The sequence below is a fragment of the Onychomys torridus genome, chromosome 23 (assembly GCF_903995425.1).
Source record: "Onychomys torridus chromosome 23, mOncTor1.1, whole genome shotgun sequence".
NCBI classification, from domain to species: domain Eukaryota; kingdom Metazoa; phylum Chordata; class Mammalia; order Rodentia; family Cricetidae; genus Onychomys; species Onychomys torridus.
In genome coordinates this window covers 1,861,489-1,883,995 of record NC_050465.1, presented here as the reverse complement: position 1 = coordinate 1,883,995, position 22,507 = coordinate 1,861,489, and the positions used below count along the sequence as shown (strand labels likewise).

The window sequence follows — 22,507 nt, the reverse complement described above, 5'->3', positions numbered from 1 at the left end:
CAAATAAGAAAAAGGAGCTGGGCAGTTGTGGTGTATGCCTGTAACCCCAGCACTTGGGAGGCAGAGGCAGGTGGATCTCTGTGAGTTCAAGACTAGCCTGGTCTACAGAGTGAGTTCCAGGATAGGCTCCAAAGCTACAGAGAAACCCTGTCTCAAAAAGACAAAAAAACCAAAACAAAAAACAAACAAACAAACAAACAAAACCAAACAAACAAAAGAAAGGGACTTACAGTAAGAGGGTCCATGGTACAGGTTACACGGGAACACAAAAGTTATGAGGAGTCTTTTTAGCTTTGCACACGATCACATGGAGCAGTATAAATTTAAAAAGCCACAGGAAGAAGAAAACAGTTGAGAACAGTAGCTGCTCTAAGCTTTGAAGAGGACTGGATTTTTAAAGGTGAGAAGGGAGAAAAAACAGGCAGATTTGATTTAAAAAAAAATCATCATTTTATCCCAGCATAGTGGTACAAGCCTGTATAAGGCCAGCGCCTGGGAGGAGGCAGAGATGGTATATCTGTAGGCTCAGGGACAGCCTGATCGACTTCCTCTCTGCCACATTAGCTAGAATTTGGGCGATCCTAAGAAGACTTCACCTGAGACACATATCAAATTTAAGGCTAGCCTGGGCTACTTAGCAGGAGTCAAGCTGCTAGATAAGGGGTCAGTGCCACAGGGCCTCTTCCAGTCGAGTCTGAGGCTCCTGCCAGCTTGCTGCTTCTTGGTGCTTGCCCTCCTCATGCCTCTTACAGGGTCAGATAATACATCACACATCCGTTTTCAGATGTTTGAAAATAGGCCCAGCAAAGCATCTGGCATGCAGTGACCATTTAGTATCCATTCCCATAGGTCAGAGCTCCCTCCTGTCTGCTGGCCCTGCCTGGGCTGGACCCGCTGATTAGGCAGTGCTCTTGAAGCTGGATTCCAAGGAAATGCTTGAGGAGCTTCAGAGATGGGCAAGGGGTGTGGCTGCACCTCTAGTCCAAGAACAACTGCCATCTGGATTACAGATGGAGGATCTGCCTGAAGAGAGGTTCTCCCAATGCAAAATGTGGAATTTTTAACCATAATAAAAATAATGTAGCATATGACTGACAGTTTACTCAGTGGTAAAGGTTGGCCAGGCCAGGTGTGCTGCTACATGCCTAGAATCCCAGGACTAGGGAGGCCCAAGGCTGGAGGATCTCAAATGCTAGTCCAGCATGGGCTGTAAGGTAAGAGCCTGCCTCAAAAAAACAAACAAACAAACAAACAAACAAAAAACAAAAAAACAAAAAACCAACAAAAACCCAGAACAATCACAACAAAAGCGATCAACAAAGCTAAAAAGCTCCCTTGAGTTTTTCTTCTTTCCCATTCTCTTTTTACATTGTGAATCATGAAATCCTGACAAAGTGCAAGCTAGGCAAGTGCTCTACCATGTGCTATGCTCCTCAACTCTTTTTTTGGGGGGTGGGGTGGTGGGCAGGGTCTATGTAGTTTAGGCTCCCTTCACACTTGCAATGCTCCTGCCTCAGCCTCCTCAGTTCTGAGATTGCAGGTGTGTGACATCATTCCTGCCCAGCATGAATTATTGTAATATGGTTATACTTCAGGACAGGCAAGCTTGCTGTGACAAGATTAACAGCCTGAGTTTGATCCCATGACCTACATGGTGGAAGGAGAGAAATAATTCTCACAAGTTTTCCTCTGAATAAATAAATGTAATAATAATAAAAAAAGAATACAACTAGATAGTGGTGGCGCACGCCTTTAATCCTAGCACTCAGGAGGCAAAGGCAGGAGGATCTCTTCAAGTTTGAGGCCAGCCTAGTCTACAAAGCAAGTTCCATGACAGCCAGAGCTGTTATATAGAGAAACTCTGTCTCGAAAAACCATAAAAAAAAAGAAAAAGAAAACAAGATCGATTGATCAATTGATCCATCCATCCATCCATCCATCCATCCATCCATCCATCCATCCATCCATGCTGGTCTGAATGAAAATGGCCCCATAGGCCCATAGGGAGTAGCACTATTAGGAGGTGTGGCCTTGTTGGAGGAAATGTGTCACTGAGGGTGGGCTTTGAGGTCTCAGATGCTCAAGCCTGGCCAATGTATATCAGTCTATCTTCTGATGCCTATGGATCAATATCTAGAACTCTCAGCTCTTCTCCAGCACCATGTCTTCCTGCATGCCACCATAATTCCTGCCATACTGATAATGGACTAAACCTTTGAACTGTAAGCCAGCCCTAATAAAGTTTTCCTTTATAAGAGTTGCCATGATCATGGTGTCTCTTCACAGCAATAGAAACCTTTATCTATCTATCTATCTATCTATCTATCTATCATCATCATCATCTCTTTACATATAAAAATAACCTAGAAGCAGCAGACATTGTTAGCTGACTACTTACTATTCACTCCCTCACAAACACAACAACTTATTTTGTTAACACAGTAATATGTCTAGTTAGAAAGAATTCATCTTCTGTTGGGCATTGAAAAAATTTGTATGGAGTTTATTTTCTTTACGGCAAAAGCTAGCCATATGGTCAGAGAAACTGCCCTTGCCTCAACTGCTGACAATTACTGTCCAAACTGGACCAACAGGACACAAGAAAGGTGACTGCTGAACTTTACCAAGACAAGGCAGGACAGTCTTTTAAAATCCCCTGCTTCACAGCAAAGTCTGTCAGATATACTAGGCCTGTAGGCCAGAGGTGGATGCCCCAACATTACAAAGGAACTATGGGTGATGTCCAGGTGGCAAGATTTTCCTGTTGTTAGGTAACATTTCACTCTTTTGGGGTCTTTGATGGAGCTGAAGACTAAAGAGTTATAATTATAGTTTTCCTTAGTTATGATAAAAGGTAAATTAGATACAAAACTTTGGACTCACAAAAATTAGATGACAGAATATTTTCTTTAATTTTTCCAAATACAAATGGGTTGGATATTGTTACTGTAATTCTTACTTAATAATTGTTTTTGTTATATATAATTTTACTGTGTAAGGTTAAAATCTTCCTTTTTAATTAAACAAAAAGAAGAAAATACTGTGGATTATGCTCATTGTTAATAAAATAAACTGATTGGCCGATAGCAGGGAAAAAAAAAAGAATTCATCTTCTCAGACTCTCTTGCAGCTTGGGATCACATGATCCTGTTTTGACGCATAAGAAATGGTAGCCACCAAAGTGAATTTTAAGGAAAGCAACTGTTGAGGGTAGGTGTGTCTGGCTCCTTTTTGACTTTATAGATTATGGCAGTAGCTGTCAGTCATCTCATGACCAAGAGACAACCAACTAATTGATGGCGCTGAGACAGAGGTATAGAGCCGATGAGACCTAAGCAATTTTTCAGTTTGCGAAAGACACACTGAGTTGAGCTGAGGTTGCGTTTAATTTGAGCTCAGTAGGAAAACTATGATTCGCAGTCACATGAGGTCAAACACTCAGCTCTCCTTGTATAGGGATTTACTATGCTGTCAGAGTACTTTCAAGTTTCAGTGTACAAAGAAACATGGAATGCCTGTCTCACAGGTGGAGGGTGGTAGACTATCATTCTATTCTAAAACAGACTACTTTGGCATACAAGTTATTTTGAGCTAAAGACACTTAAAACAGAGCAGATGCAAGAATGGCCTCTGACTTCCCTGCTTTTCTTCATAGAAACAAGAGATAAAAACTTCATGTGAAAGCTGACTTTCCTGTATCAGGAGAAAAGACATTCCTGGTTGGGATGTCATGGGCTAAGAGAATTCTGTACACCTTGTAAATATATTTCTTGTCATTATCTCTCAGTAGAAAACATAACAAATTCATTCTAATGCAGATTTTTAAAAAATCCCATTTTGTGAATGTAGAATAACAACTCTTCTATAAAGAAAATAATTTATTCTGTGCCAAAAATGAATGACCATGGTTCAGGAGCACAGATTCAAGTCATGCTGAAGGGGTGACATGAGCTTTTACAGTCACAGATAAAGCCATGAATCAATGTGTTGAGAGAGAGAGAGAGACAGAGAGAGAGAGAGAGAGAGAGAGAGAGAGAGAGAGAGAGAGGGAGAGAGAGAGAGATGAATCTGTCAACAGGTAGAAAGGCTAACAAGGTTGTGGCAGGGAGGACTTTTCTGTTGGCCTCAGACACTGTCTGTATCAAGGATGAGGTCTTTCCTATGGGAATCTGATGTTGTCTTTACTGTATTCTTGGCTTTAGGGTCCCTCCCTGGAGGCTAGAGATCTGTGCTTAGTTAGCCACATGCTCTAAGTTTCACTGAGCATTCAAGAGGATGTGATCTGAGATATAGAGGTTGGTGACAAGTGGCTGTTAAAAGGAAGTTAAGGTCCTAGAGGTCTCAAAAGCCCACCCCATGCCTACTCTCCTCTCTCAGCCTCCTGTATTTGGGTATGTAAGCTTTCAGCTCCTACTCCAGCACTGTGCCTGCCTGCCTGCCTGTCGCCACACTCTCTGCCACAGCAATCATGGATAAGCCCTCAATTAGATGCTTTCTTTTATAAGTATCTTTGGCCATGGTGTCTCTTCACAGCTATAGAACAGTAACTAAGACACAAGGTATGCTTGTACAGAATTATCTTGCTTAACCATAATTATGGGCAAGTACCATTCTGGATGTGACATTCTCTTGTAAGCTTGGAAGAGTAACTCACTCTCCTTGTCAGCATTTGGCATGGCCTGGCTCTTTGATGCAGAGGTGCTGTGTGCTCTGACACACAGCTCTTGGGAGCAAGGGTGGGGGCAGCATCGTGGCTCAGCAGAGCAGGTACCTAGAGACAGCTCCCTTCTAGGCCTAGGCATCTTGGCAAGCTGTCCTGGATGCACCTTGTCCTTTTTCCCATGCCCCAAGGTTCTATGCTGTTTTTAAATCAGTAGTAGTTCCAGACATGCCAGGGATTTCAGGCAGGTCTCAGACAAGCTCTGTTCTTCAAGGAATTCTGTTCTCTACAGCTCTTACTGGACCTCTTCTTAGGGGCGGTTCCATCTGTTCACTGTCTTCTTTTGTAAACTCCAGGAAAGCAACTGCTGCCATTTTATCACCATTCTGCCAGAGCAGGGAAACAGTCTTCAAGGTTAAGGCTGTGAATCTAGTTTTCTGATGAAATGTTTCAAAAGTGAACATCTTCAGACTCAGCCTGAGACCTGGCTCCTGCTGAAAGCCCCAAGTTATGAATTCCAGAGAAATGCCTGTCACATTCACCATGGTGGGTGTTATGGCTGCAATGTGAGATGGCCCCACAGGCTCGTGGTCCCTGCTGGCCAGGGCAGGCCCGGAAGGACAGCTTGGTTCTGCTTCTAGTCTAGCCCTCCACTTCCTGATGGCAACAGCATGAACAAGCCATGCTACAAGGGCCTGCTGCCGTGGGCCAAGCTACGGCAGCCACCAGAGCCCATGCCAAGCTGGACTGTGTCTCCTGAACTGTGAGCCAAAACAAACCTTTGCTCCCTTCAGTTGCTTCTGTCAGCTACTCAGTCACAGAAAAGTCACCAAGGCAGTTTAGTCTCCCTCACTTGGCACATGCGGTTATGAGCTGTGACATTAAGCCCTTTTATGCACCATGAGTGCAAAGTGCAAGACAAGACCCCCCACTCTTATTTATTTATTTATTTATTTATTTATTTATTTATTTATTTATTTGAATGCCGTTTATTGAAGGGGGGAGGAGGTCTTAAATACAGGCTTCCAGCACAATGGGAGAACCCCGGAGGGCAGAAGTTTGCTTCTAATGTTTTACAATCTTGCATCTAAGCTGTTAACGCCCAGTATGCTGGATACACAGACAAGGAACTTCCCTTAAGCATTCAGGAGGGTGGAACCCCACAGGGAATTAGCATAGGGAGGATATCAAGGTCAAGGTCAGCAAGCAAGACAACAGTTACCCAAAACGGGGGACAGGGCCCTACAGGTCCCCCCTTTTTACTAAAAAATGAGCTTCTTTTTTAAAAATATATTTATTTATTAAAATTTTTTTCATTTCACATACCAACCCCAGTTCCCCCTCCCTCTCCTTCTATGGCCTCCTCACCTCCCTCCTACTCTACCCCCATCCACTTCTCAGAGTGGGTAAGGCCTCCCATGGTAGTCAACCAAGTCTGGCATACCAAGTTGAAGGAGAGCCTAGCCCCTCCCCATTGTATCAAGGCTGAGCAAGGTATCCCACAACAGGGAATGGGTTCCAAAAAGTTGGTTCATGCACCTCGGATAAGTCCTGGTCCTGCTGTCAGGGACCCCACAAACAGATCAAGCCACACAACTGTCACCCACATTCAGCTGGCCAAAAAATGAGCTTCTGACTTAGGTTGCGTGGGACGTCAGCAGGTCATCTTACCCATCATGGAAACACCTGTCCAGGCCACACAGACGCTCTGTCTTAGGTTGGTGAGTGCCCCCCAAGCATTACCCATCTCTGAATACTCATTATCATACAGGCTCAACCATGTGTGAGCTGCAGAGTTAACTGTTGCCAAAGATCTCAAAGTGGTGCTGGGCTTGCAATCTGTGTGTTTGACACAGAAAAGACCAACAGAAGTCCTAACCCACCCATAGCCAGTAGGCTAAAGGCAACTGAGCCATTCTCTTCCTTAACAAGCCTTACTGCAAATTGGAGTCCTTGTAAGATGGTATCCCAAAAGCAAATGGAACTTGAGTTTGTAAATTTATAAAATTCATGGCCCAGAATGCACAGGCTGTAGGCTGGCAGTTTGGGGTCATGGGTCTGGGTGGTTTTATGAAGGATGGAAGCACCGGGGTGCACATGTGGCCTCAGTAGCTATGGCTCTGCTCCAAACTGAGTCGTATGTATGATTTCAATAGAGATGTTTCTATGATGAGCTCCGGAGGTGGCCTGTGGTTAGGGACTCAAAAGAGGTCTCCAAAAAATTCATGCATGCTCTGATTCTGGAACCTGAGAACATGACTTTATTTGCAAAAAGAATCTTTGCAGATACAATTAAGGATTTTTGAAATCAAGAAGGCCACTGAAGATGGAGGCAGAGATCAGAGTGGTGTGGCCACAAGCCAAGGATCATATGGGGCTACCATGAGCTGGAAGAATCAAGGAAGGTGTCTCCTTCAGAGCTTTGGGGGAAGCCCAGCCCTGTCCAAATCTGGAGTTTGGACCTCTGCCCTCTGAAACCATGACAGAATACATGTCTGTTTTAAGGCAGCCAGTGTGTCGTCCTTTGTTCCTGCAATCATGGGAAATGGATGCCCTTGGCCTTCACCTCTATATAAGCAATTATTTTTGTCCTTATTCTGATGGCGCATTGTTCCATACAGTTGTAATGGATACCAGAGAGACAAGCAAGAGTGTATGGACCTTTTCTGTGGGCTCCAAAACTATTCCCTCTATAGTAAAATGGATATGCATGCATTAAGGAGGTTCTGAGTGTGGGTTATGGTGAAATGATACCATTTCCAAGTGCCCATCATCTGTGGTTACTAATTGAAAGCACCCCACCAGTATGTTCAACCAAAGGCAGTCCCAGCATGCTCTGCCTCAGGTTTTGTCGTTAAAAACTGTCATTAAATCTACATAAGACCTCACCCACAGCAGTATACTATGTAAAGGGGCCAAAAAAGTTAACTGAAGGTTGTATTTAGGTTGTATTAAATCACAACTAATCCCTATGCTATAATTTGAGTACTGTGGAGTTAGAGGCACAGACATGGATGTCTTGTCCTGCCCTGCAGAGGAGCCCCGCCCACTGGCCTCTTCTGGTCACCTGTTTCTGAAGTAGAGGATCCTGCAGACGCTCTGAAGAATCATGTCTTGTCATGCTGTCAAGCCTCTCAGAAGCCAGCATGCTCCCCAAGGGAGACAAAGGTCTAGTGATAGTTCAGGAGGTCACCAACAACTTGGAGTCCCTGGCTGGTCACCTCCTGACCACTGGCAGCATCACTGCATTGACCCAGCAGGAACCGAGCCTGCATAGCCAGCTGGGCTCCTCTGGTCCACAATACATTCTGAGGACAAGAGCGGGTTCCGTCCAGCAGACCTTTTCCTAACTGGGTGGCAGTAGCTAGCCTTTCTCCAGTTGCTTCAGTTACTTACTTCTTTCTCTCCATTCTTGACCTCAAGTCCATTTACACAAAGTAGCCACAGTGTGACTCTAAGTTGATACGTTTTATTTACTTATTTATATTTTAGTAGACTATTTTTGAGATAACATCTCATATATCCTAAGCAGGCCTCAAATTCACATGTAATTGAGGATGACTTTGAACTTGAGATCTTGCCTCCACCTCTTCCGTGCTGGGATTACAAGTATGTGGTGTTTAGAATGGAACTCAAAGCTTCATGCATGCTAGGGAGGCACTCTGTCAAATGAGTACATCCCCAGACCCTGTTAAGATCGAAATCAATGGAGTCCTGCCCTACCCTCACTCCTACAGTTGCGTATGCAGCTTAAACTCCACCTGCCATGATCCACGGAGTTCCACGAGGTGGCCCCTGGCTGTCCCTGGGAGGGTCCTCTCATGATGGGAGAACATGGACAGGTCACCAGGGAGAGCAGCTCCTGATGAGGGCACGAGGGCCTAGCTGGGGGTGGTAGTGGGCATTGGACGGGTACTTTCTGCTTCCACTTGCTCCTGTCAAGGATCAGGTCACATGACCACACCACATTCCTCTTCCTGGGCCTCTGGCTTTGCCTGTTCCTTGTTGAGAGGCTGACTCTAGTCTTTCTCTCTAGCTCACCTATTTGGAGATTTTAGGATCCACGTAACTGGCTCTGCCAACCTTTTGTTTCAAAGAAGCAACAGCTTGTCTGAAAAATAATGGTGTGCTCAGCCAGCCAGCACAGGGCTTCAGCCTAGTTTGGTTCATCCCTGGAAATTGCTCCTCCCTTCCAGAAGCTTGCATGTTAGCATGTATCTGCCTATGCATCTGCTCTCTGACACCCTGAGACATCAGTTTTGGAGCTGGCAGTTCAGCCTAGGGCCTCAGGCATGTTAGGAGCATTCTCTACACTTCCAGCCTTCTTCCTTCCTATTTTTCTGGCTGGTTATTAGCCAGTGGCTCCTGGAGTTGGCTGAGCATCAATACTACCAAGGATCTCTCAGAGGGCAATTTCTGGCCCTATGGCAGATGATGACACCATTGGCCACTCCTCTGTCTCCAAGACACTGCACTCTTCAGGTTCTCCGCAGTCCCCTCTGGCTTTTTGACTTTTGCCCTTAGGGCCTGTCTGCGTCAGGGTTTCTATTGCTGCAAGGAGACACCATGACCACGGCCACTCCTATAAAGAAAACATTTAATTGAGGGGGCTGGCTTACAGTTCAGAGGGTCAGTCCATCATGGCGGGTAGAATGGTGGCGTGCAGGCAGACATGGTGCTGAAGCTAAGAGTCCTACATCTTGACTCAGAGGCAACAGGAAGTCCACTGACAGTCACACTGAGTGAAGTTTGAGAAAAGGACCTCAAAGCTCACCCCTGAAGTGACACACTTCCAACAGAAGACGTGGTCCAGATAAAAGTGTGCCCTCCAGCCTCAAGGTCTGGATTAAAGGGACCATAGTTCCTCCAACAAGGCCACACCTCTTAATAGTGCCACTCCCTATGAGTTTATGGGGGCCAAATACATTTGAACTATCACAGAGTCCCTCTTTCTTCTCCCATGCCTGATGTGCAGGAGAACCCTGGCTGTCTGCCTACTCTTGCCCTGCCTGCTGAACTTCAGCCACTATTTCTGTGTTGACAGATCCAAACTTAATTAACACATGTGTCCAGAAACCAGTTAGAGTTTCTATTGCTGTGAGGAGACACCATGACCACAGCAACTCTTATAAAGAAAACATTTAATCGGGGTGGCTCACTTACAGTTTCAGAGGTTCAGTCCATTATCATCATGACAGGAACATGGCGGCGTGCAGGCAGACATGGTGCTGGAAAAGTAGCTGAGAGTCCTACATCTTGCAGGCAACAGGAAGTGGACTGAGACACTGGGTGGTATCCTGAGCATAGGAGACCTCAAAGCCTGCCCCACAGTGACACACTTCCTCCAACAAGGCCACACCCACTCCAACAAAGCCACACCTCCTAACAGTGTCACTGCCTATGAGCTTATGGGGGCCAATGACATTCAAACTGCTGCAACATGGAAATGGAAAGATTCAGCTGGTGATGACTGGTACCATGGGTGACACTGCAGACGTCATAAAGACACCTGCCAGCCCTTTTATTTCTACTTCTCTCCAACTCCACTTTCATACCCCAGCAGGTCTATCTCTGACAGGGCTCCAAGGCTCTTCAGGGCCACTGAGAGCAACTGGCTAACACAGATCTTTTCATAACCCAAGCCCTACTGAACCCTGCTGGGGAATATTATTTCAAGGTGTGTTACTTTTGTTGATGTTGCATTTGTTTAACTCTGTGAAGCTGGGTTACTGTGCCTGTCTAACACATGATGGTCTAATAAAGAACTGAATGGCCAATAGCAAGGCAGGAGGAAGGACAGGCAGGGCTGGCAAGAGGAAAGAATAAATAGGAGGAGAAATTGGGGTGAAGAATCAAGGAGCAAGAGAAGGAGAGGAGGATACTAGGGACCAGCTACCCTGTCACCCAGTCAGCCATGGAGAAAGAGTTAAAGTAAGATACACAGAAGTAAGAAAAGGTAAAAGCCTAGAGGCAAAATACAGATGGGACAATTTAAGTCAAGAAAAGCTGGCAAGAAATAGGCACGCTAAGGCCAGATGTTTATAAATAAGAATAAGCCTCCATGTGTGATTTATTTGGGAGCTGGGTGGTGGGACCCCCAAAAGGACAAAAACAACTAACAACATTTTAGTGTTCTAATGTGGGCCTACAGAAAGCTGAACTACAGAACCTTGTGTTACTGAAGGCATTAAATCCTGCCAATCCTTCTGCCCATCCTGTTCCTGGACACCTCTGGCACGTGTACTTACTCCCAAGTACTCTGTGGTTAGAAGCTTCTCTCCTGAGAGTTCTCCAAGTTGGGGCTGGATCAGTTCATCTTTGTCCAGGTCAGCTTCCATGATGTCATGATCCTCCTGTTTCAAGAGAGACAAGGAGAGAGTTTGGGATACCCACACAGCCACACTCGCCCCAGAGTGTGCTGCTGGGAAATGAGGTCCCAGAAGCTATCTGTCCCCTGCTCACAATCCCTCCATAAAGATGAAGGGGCAGGGCTGACCACCCCTGAGGAAGCTGGGTACTTCCATAGCTGTAGACATGATGAGGTCTAGGGCCCCTTGGCAGCCCTCACAGTGGAAACATCTCTATCTCAGAGAGGTCAAGGGATCAAGTCAAAGGCCAAGCGGTCGGCTCATCAACAACTGGGAAACACTTCCGCATACATAGGCCTTAGGAGGCTGTGAGGTGGTACATGACAAGCTTGTTCTCTAGTGTCTGCAGGTCCTAAGAAGACTCAGCACTTCGGTCTCAGTTACTGAATAAGAAAATAGGCCTGGAGAGATGGATTATCTCAATGGTTGAGTGTTTGTTATGGAACTATGAAGAGTTGTGTTCAGATCTCAGTACCCACATAATAAACTGGGTGTAGTCCTGCATATGCCTGTAACTCAGTGTTGCAGGAGGGAGGACAGCAGAGACAAGGCGATCACTAGGGCTTGCTGGCTATTAGACTAGGCCAAAAAAGGAGAGCTCCAGGTTTAAAGAGAGACTCTGCCTCAAAGAAATGAAGATAGAGTGATAAAGGGCACCCATTGCCATCCTCTAGCCTCTGTACATGGACATATATATTCACATGACACATGTGCTCACACACACACACACACACACACACACACACACACACACAGACATACACACACAGTGAAATAACAAAGGGAACATTAATGTTTGGAAAATGTTGCAGTAAAATGCACACACACCACCGTGGCTCTGAGGTCTATCACCTTCACGAGTCAACCAGTGGCAAAGGAGATTACCCTGCAAGCCCAAGAGAAGGTGTCACTGGAGTGCAGGAAGATGAAAGGCCAACAGGACTGGCCAAACAAGGCACCTAAAAACTAACTATCTATGGCTGATATATCAGGGACTCTATCAGTGACTCAGGCGTGGATGTGGTGAAGGTACTCCTAACCCGAGGAAGCAGTCAGTGCAGCATCCAGCTGACAATGAGGATTTCAGTTAGACTCACAACAGACAACAGAGAAGGTGGTTTTGCTTCTGGAAAAGATGGCGGGCATACCCCCTACTTCTCCTGCTATCAAGTATGACTAACCCTGATGCTACATACAAAACAAACTCACAAGACCCTGGGAGATGGAGAGAAAGCTCTGGAGTGACAGGGGAGCCTTATACCTGTCAGGCTTGGTGCCCAAGAAGCCAGCAATCAGAATGTCAACGGGAAAGACAAGTTCCTCTGAAGCTTGCTCTCTCTAGCCAAGGGACAAGAAAGGTGGCACCAAGAGGTCAGACATGTTCTAGAAAATAACTACCTCAGAAAACACTGTGACCAGTGTCCAACCATGCCAGCAAGGGCCTCTAATTCTCTGGCTGATGCACTCCAAGACTGATGAAGCATCTCCATCTCTACATAGTGTATTGGAGAAAGCCAAGCAGGGGGCAGTGCAGAGGTCCCCCACCACTCAGTGAGTAGATACCAGACAGAATAAATACCCACGTGACAGTGAATTGGTGTCTCCCTGCTGGCATTGTATTGAGGCCAGTGGTGAGTAATAACGAGGCAATCCTGTCCTTTCTAGCTAGCGATATTAGTGGAAGCCTAGGAAAGAATCTGAACCATCTGCTTAAAGCCGCAGAAATAATGGAGGTTATCCATCTGGAACCCAGTGAGGCCAAAAGTCAGGACACCTTTGCTGCAAGGTTCAAAGTTTGGTTCAAGGGGTACTGAGTGACTTGCTTCAGTGTCTGATCCCTGTAAACTAACAGGGTGAGGGTGAAGGGGCAGGGCCTTGCGACAAGGCTGCCTCAGAGGCACATAAGCCCCCACAGAGGCATTTCTGTGTCAGCCTGTCCCACCCTGGGCCCCCAAGCCTTCCATCTGGCAGTGCTTGTTTTGGCCCAACTATCAGGTAGGAGAAAGGGGATGGTGTGGCTTGCCCCGGGCCAGACTGAGTTTCTGGCAAGTTCTGTTCAATTGTAACTGTGAGCCTTGGACTTCCCAGTCAAGTTGTTTGGTTGTTTGTGTCTTATGATGACTTTAAAAGAAATGTCCAGCTTTCTGATCTGCCATATGCGATGGAACCACCACCAAGATTTTCTTCCTTCCTTCCTTCCTTCCTTCCTTCCTTCCTTCCTTCCTTCCTTCCTTCCTTCCTTTTTTCTTTCTCTCTCTCTCTCTCCCTCTCTCTTTCTTTTCTTTCTTTCCCTCCCTCCCTCCTTCCTTCCTTCTTTCTTTTTGTTTTTGGTTTTTGAGAGAGGGTTTCTCTGTGTTGTAGTTTTGGTGTCTGTCCTGGATCTTGCTCTGTAGATCAGGCTGGCCTTGAACTCAAAGATATCTGCCTGGCTCTGACTCCTGAGTGCTGGGATTAAAGGTGTGAGCCACCACCTCCCAGCAAGATGCAGATTTTTGTGAAGACCCTTACAGGGAAAACCATCACGCTCAAGGTTGAAGCCTCGGACACCACAGAAAATGTAAAGGCCAAGATCCAGGATAAGGAAGAAATTCCTCCTGATCTTTGCTGGTGAGCAGCTGGAAGATGGCTGTACTGTGTCTGATGACAACATTCAAAAGGAGTCCATCCTTCATCTTGTGCTGAAACTTTGTGGTTGTGCCAAAAAAAGGAAGAAATCTTATACCACTCCCAAAAAGAAGAAGCACAAAAGAGAAAAGACTAAGTTGGCTGTGCTGAGGTACCATAAGATGGATGAAAATGGCAGAATTAGTTGCCTTCGTCCAGAGCGTCCTTCTGATGAATGTGGTGCTGAAGTTTTCATGGCTAGCCATTTTGACAGACACTACTGTGGCAAGTGTTGTCTGACATACTGCTTCACCAAACCAGAAAGTTGTGTATGAATAAATAAAAAGACAGGGAAAAAATAAAATAAATGCCCAGCAGGAAGGTAGGTGGTTCCTTTATGAGTTCAAGGCCAGCTTGGCCACACAGTGAGTTCCAGGCCATTCAGGGGTACATAGTGAGACCCTGTCTCACACAACAAAACACAAACAGACAAAAACAAAATTCAGCCAAGATTTAATTCTTAGCTGGGTGTAGGGCACATTTAAGCATCAGCAAATGAAAGGGCAGATGAAACCCAGAGGCTAAAAGAACTGGAAAAGTAGGACGAGAGAGGAGGACTCTGGTTTGTAGACAGGAGAGGAGGGCTCTGGTTTCTAGACAGGAGAGGAGGACTCTGGTTTGTAGACAGGAGAGGAGGACTCTGGCTTCTAGACAGGAGAGGAGGGCTCTGGCTTCTAGACAGGAGAGGAGGACTCTGGTTTCTAGACAGGAGAGGAGGGCTCTGGTTTGTAGACAGGAGAGGAGGACTCTGGTTTGTAGACAGGAGAGGAGGACTCTGGTTTCTAGACAGGAGAGGAGGACTCTGGTTTGTAGACAGGAGAGGAGGACTCTGGTTTGTAGACAGGAGAGGAGGACTCTGGTTTGTAGACAGGAGAGGAGGGCTCTGGTTTCTAGACAGGAGAGGAGGACTCTGGTTTGTAGACAGGAGAGGAGGACTCTGGTTTGTAGACAGGAGAGGAGGACTCTGGTTTGTAGACAGGAGAGGAGGGCTCTGGTTTCTAGACAGGAGAGGAGGGCTCTGGTTTCTAGACAGGAGAGGAGGACTCTGGTTTGTAGACAGGAGAGGAGGGCTCTGGTTTGTAGACAGGAGAGGAGGGCTCTGGTTTGTAGACAGGAGAGGAGGGCTCTGGTTTGTAGACAGGAGAGGAGGGCTCTGGCTTCTAGAATTACCGTGCAGCCAGAGTATTCCAGATTGTGTGTTGCTGGCAGACGGGCAGACAGATTCACCAAAAACAGAGCAGGACTCAGAAACAGACCCTCACAAATGTTCCCAACAGACTGTTTTTTCTTTCTTTCTTTCTTTTTTTGAGTCTGGAACCTTCCCATGTTGCTCTGCACAGTCTTGAACTCTTAGACACAAGTGATCCTTCTAAACAGCTGAGACCACAAATCCACTTCACTGTACCTGGCCAGCCTTCTACTGACTTTTGACAAAAGAGCACTGTAAGAGATACAGTAAACACTCACTGCACTGCCTAGGGACAAAGAAAGAAAAGGGAAATGTCTTTATGTATTCAAGACAAATGCAAATTTCCCCATGAGTATTTCTTTTTTTTCCGAGATGGTTTCTTTGTGTAACAGTCCTGACTGGCTTGGAACTCACAGAGATCCACCTGCCTCTGCCTCACCAGTGCTGGGATTAAAAGCATGCACCACTACCATCTGGCTCCCCATGAGTATCTGTAATTGGCTGAAACTTCAGGTACAGAATCTGTGGACACTAAGTGCTGCCTGAAGACATCACTAGGCTGTGTGTGAACAGGAGTGTGGACTGCCTGGGTCTCTTAAGGACCTAGGGGTCCTGGTGTCTGGCTGTGACCACTCCACAGGGTACAGTGAGTGAAGAGAGGACGGGTCAGAACTATAGCCTGGAATCCACAGGTTCATTCTTTTCTCTTTCCTGTTTTTGTCTAATAACAGGTCGAGAATCCATGTTTGTCCAACCCAGAAAGCAGGCTCTCATCACTGCTGTGAGCTTGATCTAGGCCCAGATCCAGTCTTCACTGTGAGGAAAGCCACAGCGCCACCAGAGGACCCGTCATCCTGAAATTTCACTCGGAGTTCCCAAAAGGTAATGCTATCTACAAACCCTAGCCAGGGTCACCTCTGGGGGGAGTAAGATTTATGGTGCTTGGCTTGGAGTTGAGTTTACAAAAATAGCAACACCTTCGGGATCAAATAGCATGTGTACATTATGTGACTATTTCAGGAAAGTGACTGCTCCTTGGGAACCAAGGCAGCAGGCTCTGTGGTCTAGTGAGTGGCAGGCATGTGGATCAGGTAGTATTTCACCTCCTCTCTAGGGAGCAGGCCTTGGAGGCCTCGGCTGGAAATGGGCATGTGAATCACAGTTTCAGGAGGTATTGGTGATACACCACTTCCCTGCCCAGAGGGAAATGAAACACTAAGAAACGACCAAAGTCCACATTCCATCTCAAAGACAAAGAAACTGGATGGCTGACCTCAGCCAATACCTGCAGAAGTATTGCTTTCCCGGGGACCACAAGAACATATGTAAGACCCATTCACTCGCAAATCAACCTACATGTACCCAAACTTGCCAACAGCACTCCTTAGCTGCAATGACTGCAAAGCAAGCTGGTAAGAGAGCCACTTAAATATTCAGTCAGTCTTGGTTTTTAAAATTAACAAGTTAAAAGCTTTTTTAAAAATTGGAAGTACTAGCTGGGCAGAAGTGGTGCATGCCTTTAATCCCAGCACTCAGGAGGCAGAGGCAGGCGGATCTCTGTGAGTTTGAGGCCAGCCTGGTCTACAGAGCGAGATCCAGGAAAGGCACCAAAACTACACAGAGAAAACCCTTCCTCGAAAAACAAAAAAAAAAAAAAAAAAAAAAAAAAAAACCCCAAAAAAACAAAAAAAAAAACCCCAAAAAAACAAAAACCAAAAAAACCCCGAAACGTGTGTGTGTGTGTGTGTGTGTGTGTGTGTGTGTGTGTGTACACCTATGGAGCCTTCTTGAGCTGGAATTAAATGTGGTTGTGAACCACCCTGCCCAGGGTGAGAGCTGGGCACTCAATTTGGGTCCTCTGTAAGAGCAGTATGCTTTCTTACTGAGCCATCTCTCAAGCTTCCCCTACCCCCTTTAAAGACTGAGTTTAAGTAGCCTAGGCTAGCCTTGATCCTAGGATTATAGGTATGGATCACCATACCTGATGTATATGGTACTGGGTTTGAACCCATGGCTTTGTGCATACTACATAAACATTCTACCAACTGACCTTCACTCCCAGCCCTGAATGTACTTTATAATCAGATATTTTGCTAATTGATAACTCTCTCCAACCTTCCAAAACAGGACAGGTTCTGCATTTGGTGGCTAATGTGCACATCACATCAAGGTAAATTACCTTAAGTTGCAGCTTAATTACATTAGCATGAGAGAAAGAACCAGGGGCTCATGGCTGACCTACCTACAATGTGGAGAAGCTGCTTCCTCTGCCTCAGTTTCTCTACTGCAACATGCAAGCAAATACTATCTGTGATCTTGGGAACATACTGGTCATGTAAAATGTTCTTGGTTTAGAGTTCTGTATTGAGGTTCTAATTCAGGAAGATGAGATTCTTGTAGATGCTTCCATTTTTCCATATGGTAAACGGGATCACCTGGCTGCCTCCTTTAAAATCATGACTCATCAACTGAGGATATTTCTTAAGTCCTTTGCTTTCTAAAAGGCTGTGGCACCGTGGAGCTAACAGAGCAGTCACTGTCGGGACCTCAGTGACAAGGATACAACGCTGCAGAGCCAGTTGCACCTGCTGGAAAGCACAGCCTGCCAATGCCAGAGCTGAGATTACAGGATGAGAAAAGGTCCTCCCCACTTGCAACCCCCCCACCTCTTGCCCCCAGATGGGGTTTCTCTGTGTATCCCTGGCTTTCTGGGAACTCAATCTTTAGACCAGGCTGGCCTTGAACTCACAGAGATCTGCCTGCCTCTGCCTCCCAAGTGCTGGGATTAAAGGCATGTGCCACCAGCACCCAACTGGGAAAAGATTTTTACCAACTACACATCCAATAGAGGGCTAATATCCAAAATATATAAAGAACTAAAAAAAAAAAAACCTGGAAAACAACCCAATTAAAAATGGGGTACAATTCTAAACAGAGAATTCTCAAATGAGGAAACTTAAATGGCTGAGAATCACTTAAAGAACTGTTTAACAGAGCCAAGTGGTGTTGGCCCACTCTGTGAGTTTGAGGCCAGCCTGATCTACAGAGTGAGTTCCAGGATAGGCTCTAAAAGCTACACAGAGAAATTATGTCTCAAAAAACATATAAACAAACAAATAAAAAACAACAAACAATCAATCAATCAAACAAAGAGAAATGTTCAACATTCTTAGCCATCAGGGAAATATGAATCAAAATTACTTTGAGATTCCATCTTACACCTGCCAGAACAGTTAAGTCAATAAAACAAATGACATCTCTTGATGGTGAGTATGTGAAATAAGGGGAACACTCACCCATTGCTAGTAGGAATGCAATGTGATGGTTCCTCAGAAATCTGGGAACTGATCTACCTCAAGATCCAGCAATACCACTCCTGGGCACATATGAAAGGACGCTTCATCTACTACAGAGACATTTCCTCAGCCATGCTCATTGCTGCTCTATTCATAATAGCCAGAAATGGGAAACAATCTAGATGCCCGACAAGGATGGATAAAGAAAATGTGGTACATTTACACAATGGAACATTACTCAGCATTGAAAATGAAAATTGAAGGTAAATGGATGGAATTACAAGAAAAATCATCCTGAGTGAGGTATCTCAGAATCAGAAGGGGAAATTATGATCCATGTCTTGTTCATCCATCATCAGAGAAGCTTCCTCCTGCAGCAGATGGGAACAAATACACAGACCTACATCTAGACAACATGCAGAGCAGAAGATCTTGAAACGCTCAGCCCCCAAAGGAAAGTCTCCATCAAAGTCTTTCTCTCAGGACTCGGGGAACCCCGCCTGAAGAGGAGGTGGAAGAGCCGGAGGGGATGGAGGACACCAAAGAAACAAGGCCTTCTAGACACAACAGGGTATATATGAACCGACGAGACTATGGCAAGGCACACAGGGTCTACACAGTCTGCACCAGATGGCGTCCTAGAATTGAAATGAGAAGTGGACACATGCCCCAATCCTAACCCGAAAGCTATTTCTAGTTGAGAACCACTTGCAGATGAAAAGTTAGTATTTTCACAGGGAGCCTCACTGGAGAAACAAACTGCTCTTAAGGATAGGTCCCATGTTATGTCAGGGCTTTTGTTAATATATCTTCTTTTCTTTTATTATTATTCCTTATTATATGCCTATTTGTTTTCCAAGGAGAGATAGAAAAGGTGCGGATCTGGATGGGAGGAGAAGCAGGGAGGAGCTGGGAGAGTAGAGGGAGGGGAAACCATAGTCAGGATATACTTTATTTTTTAAAAAATCTATTTTCAACAAACAAACAAAAAAACAAACAAACCCAGAGCTAACTGCAGTTCCAGCCATGTTCTAGAAGTTAGTGCTGGCAGAGAAGCCCGAGGCTGCGGCTGCAGAGGAACCCCCACATGCTGGGGGACAAAGGAAAGCCCCTACAAGGCACAGTGCTTGCTAACAGCAAGCGACATGGGCTCCACTGTCTGACTGTCAAATGGATTGAAATTAGCTGGAGTGTGCAGCTTATGAACCGGGCATGCATGGTGGTAAGAGCCCGGAGCATTGAGGCTGGAGAATAGCTGAGGAGTGTGAGCATGGGCAGGGCACTGTCTCTCACAGGTGATGCTCCACAGTGGCCATTCCCCAGTTCCAAAGGGAAGAGCAGTGGTGGCGGCATGTCAGTGTCCTGCAGATGCAAAGCACGGCCCTCACCTCACAGTACTAGGGTTTACTCTTGAGACAAGTGGGAGTGAAGGGCTGGGCTCGGAAGCCATGAGCCCCGAATCCCACGGGAGGAACATGGGTATGAAGTTAGTATAGTTGGAGAACAAAACAGAGCCATAAATCACGACATTTTCCAAATATATTGGTGGGAATATTAGTAGGTGGGTTACAGTAATTTGGGGAAACCCCAGCCATAGACCTCAGACACTATCTGCTGACATTCTTAGCTTGGGGGCTGGTGGGAGCTGGAGCACCAACAGGATTTACTTGTTAGTTACGATATTATTTACATCAGACACAAAGATGGGCAATGAAGGAGGCTGAAGACAGCAGGGGATCATTTTGCTTTGGGTCTACAACATTCCAACTCTTCACAACCACAAAGTTCTAATCAGTTAATCAGCCTCATCGAGCCTTTAATACAGCTGTGGCTTCTTCCTGGGAACTTGAGTTCATAGCCAGACGCATCCATGAGCTGCTTACCTGGTGAGCTTCTCTGAGCGACTCATGAATGCCCCCAGAAAAGAGTGCTTAAAACTCCACAGTGACAAGGAAATGCTTGGAGAATAAATGCCTCTTTAGGGTAGGTCTTAAATACCATTGTTGGAGGAATTACTTACTGCCTTTATGTTCTGGGGCAGAATGTACCAGGTTACTGGAGTGCAGTGATAACAATTACTCCAAGAACTAAGAATGCCTTAGGAAAAAAAAGGTTCCTGAGCTGAGATGAATCGACGCTCTAAGACGAGGCTTCCCCACTGCAGTCCATGATCTTATGTCACTACGAGATTCTTAACTGGAAGCTTTCGATACCTAATACTCCAGGCAAACCAGACCCTAAGCAGCTGGCTTGAAAACAGAAGCGGCTGACCACTCGATGCATTTGAAAACTCAGATTCCTGCGGATGGAGTGCAGGCAGCAGAGGGGACTCAAGAGAGTCTCCAGCACCAATTCAGAGAACTACAGACTGACGAGCGTCTGAACTTGAGACAGCTGCGCAGCGGGCCGAGGTGTAAACCCCGCTCTTTGTAAACACGTAGGAAAGCCCTCCACATGGGAGAGCTTGCAAGGGTGGACTGAGGTGACCGGGCGGGTGTTGTGACCTGCAGGTTTCCCATGCAGAGGGCCCTGTCTCCATCTGTAGCAACTGTCCCCCTGCACCTGGGCCAAGGCCTGGGCTGTGAAGGAGCTCTGGATCCTTAAGGGCTCTCATGGTGGTGCCCAGCTACTATCAACACCAACTTTCTCATTTACAAAATGCTTCCGGCCTCATGATGGCCAGTGTGACAACCAGTTCAATAACCAGCCACCAGTAGAAACCAGGGAGACTACACCCCGTTTCTGTCATCAAGTTTACTGCTTCAGCTGCTCAATTTGCTCAACCTCCCAACCCCAAATTCTAAGCAAAAAAAGGGCAAGAAATATGGAGGTGCTGTTAATGATGCCACGGGAGAACCGAGGCCCAGCAATATATTTAATTAATAAAATAATTAATCAGAGGCGACTTGGAGGCTTGCTAGGATTGGAAGTGACCACAGCAGAAGCTTCCATGAGGTCAGAGGGCAAGGACCTTGCCTTGGAACAGCTCTGTAGAAACCACTCATGGTGCAGACAGAGGCAAGGGCAGCACACAGGGAGACAATGCCCCCGGGGCACTGGACAGGTGTTAAACACTGTGGAAATCACTTCCATGTTCATCAAAAAGTTCTTACATTCTTATTGGAAGTACTCATGATATATGTTTTCCTGTAAGCAAAGACTTTAGAGAATGGGAAGCATGACTTCCCTAGTTGGCTATTAAATTCTCCCTTGGTGTCAGATCAGTCAGAGAGCCACTGAGACAGTACTTAGGTCAGCACCTGCTGTCTGGGACACTCCCCAGATATCCTGGAAACTACTGGGAGACTGCAGTGAATTGCCCAGCTTTTGAAAGCAGCTTCTCAACCTGCTTAACGCTGCGACCTTTAACACAGCTCCTCATGTCGTGGTGACCTTCAACCATAACATTATTTTCGTTGCTATTTCATAACTGTAATTTTGCTATTGTTATGAATCATAACGTTAATATCTGATATGTGACCCCTGTGAAAGGGCCGTTTGACCCCCAAGGGTTTGCAACCCACGTGCTGAGAACCACGGTACTAGACTTTCTGCTATCACAAGCCTCAGGGACTCCCAGGCGACTCCGCAGTTATTTCCACCTAGGCCAGAGGAGAGCACTTCTTTCTGTGGCCCAGCACAAGGTTGGTGCAACTTGGGTTGCAAGCCAGGGCTGTGATTGGTCCCAACAGAAGGCTGTGCTGAATACAAGCTCTCCTCAGGCTGCCAAGGCTCAGTGAGTGAGTTAGCTGGGACACACTCCTGTGCTGCCTCTGCTGGTGTGGCTGACACTGGGTCAGTGACAACAGGCTTCTGTCCTCCAGGACAGAAGACAACACAGCAGAGCAGACACAGACAGCCGAGGGTCAGCAGGCTGAACTGTGAAGGCAACAAGGCAGAGCACTCCAAGTTCCTCCTTACCTGACCACAATTCCTTTCCTTCCTTACACCATGGGAGTCCTGAGATAGAACTCGGGTTGTAAGCCTTGGCAGCAACCACCTTCACCCACTGAGCCATCTTGCCACCCATTAAAAACATTATTTATATTTTTGGTTGTGAGCCTAGCCTTTAACAGGTTCAATCCTCAGCTTTAAAACAAACAAATAAACAAACAAACAAAACAAAAAAACAAAACCCCATTATTTATTCTATACACAATTTCTATCCCAGTAGGGCAGAAGATTCCCCAGCCAGCTGATGGCATTGATTGGTGTAGAGGAACTGAAGGAACAAACGCCCCGGAGAAGAAGTTAGGGGTGTCCCACTCCCAAACTTGGAGTAGGGGGCGGTGGGAAATTGTCACCTTAGAATTGAATGCTTCTCACATGG

At 46.1% G+C, this 22,507-nt stretch overlaps 1 protein-coding gene and 1 pseudogene across 3 annotated transcripts in view; one reads left to right on the top strand and one right to left on the bottom strand.

The window, feature by feature from the left end:
- The window catches only part of Armc9 (armadillo repeat containing 9), a 143,404-nt gene that overhangs the window by 24,138 nt on the left and 96,759 nt on the right, over nucleotides 1-22,507 (bottom strand). For all 3 annotated transcript variants that reach the window (XM_036173451.1, XM_036173452.1, XM_036173454.1), the window contains exon 20: nucleotides 10,909-11,013. In XM_036173451.1, the coding sequence (XP_036029344.1) occupies nucleotides 10,909-11,013 (105 nt within the window). The remainder of the gene's footprint in view (nucleotides 1-10,908; nucleotides 11,014-22,507) is intronic.
- On the top strand, nucleotides 13,511-13,967 carry LOC118573334 (annotated as a pseudogene).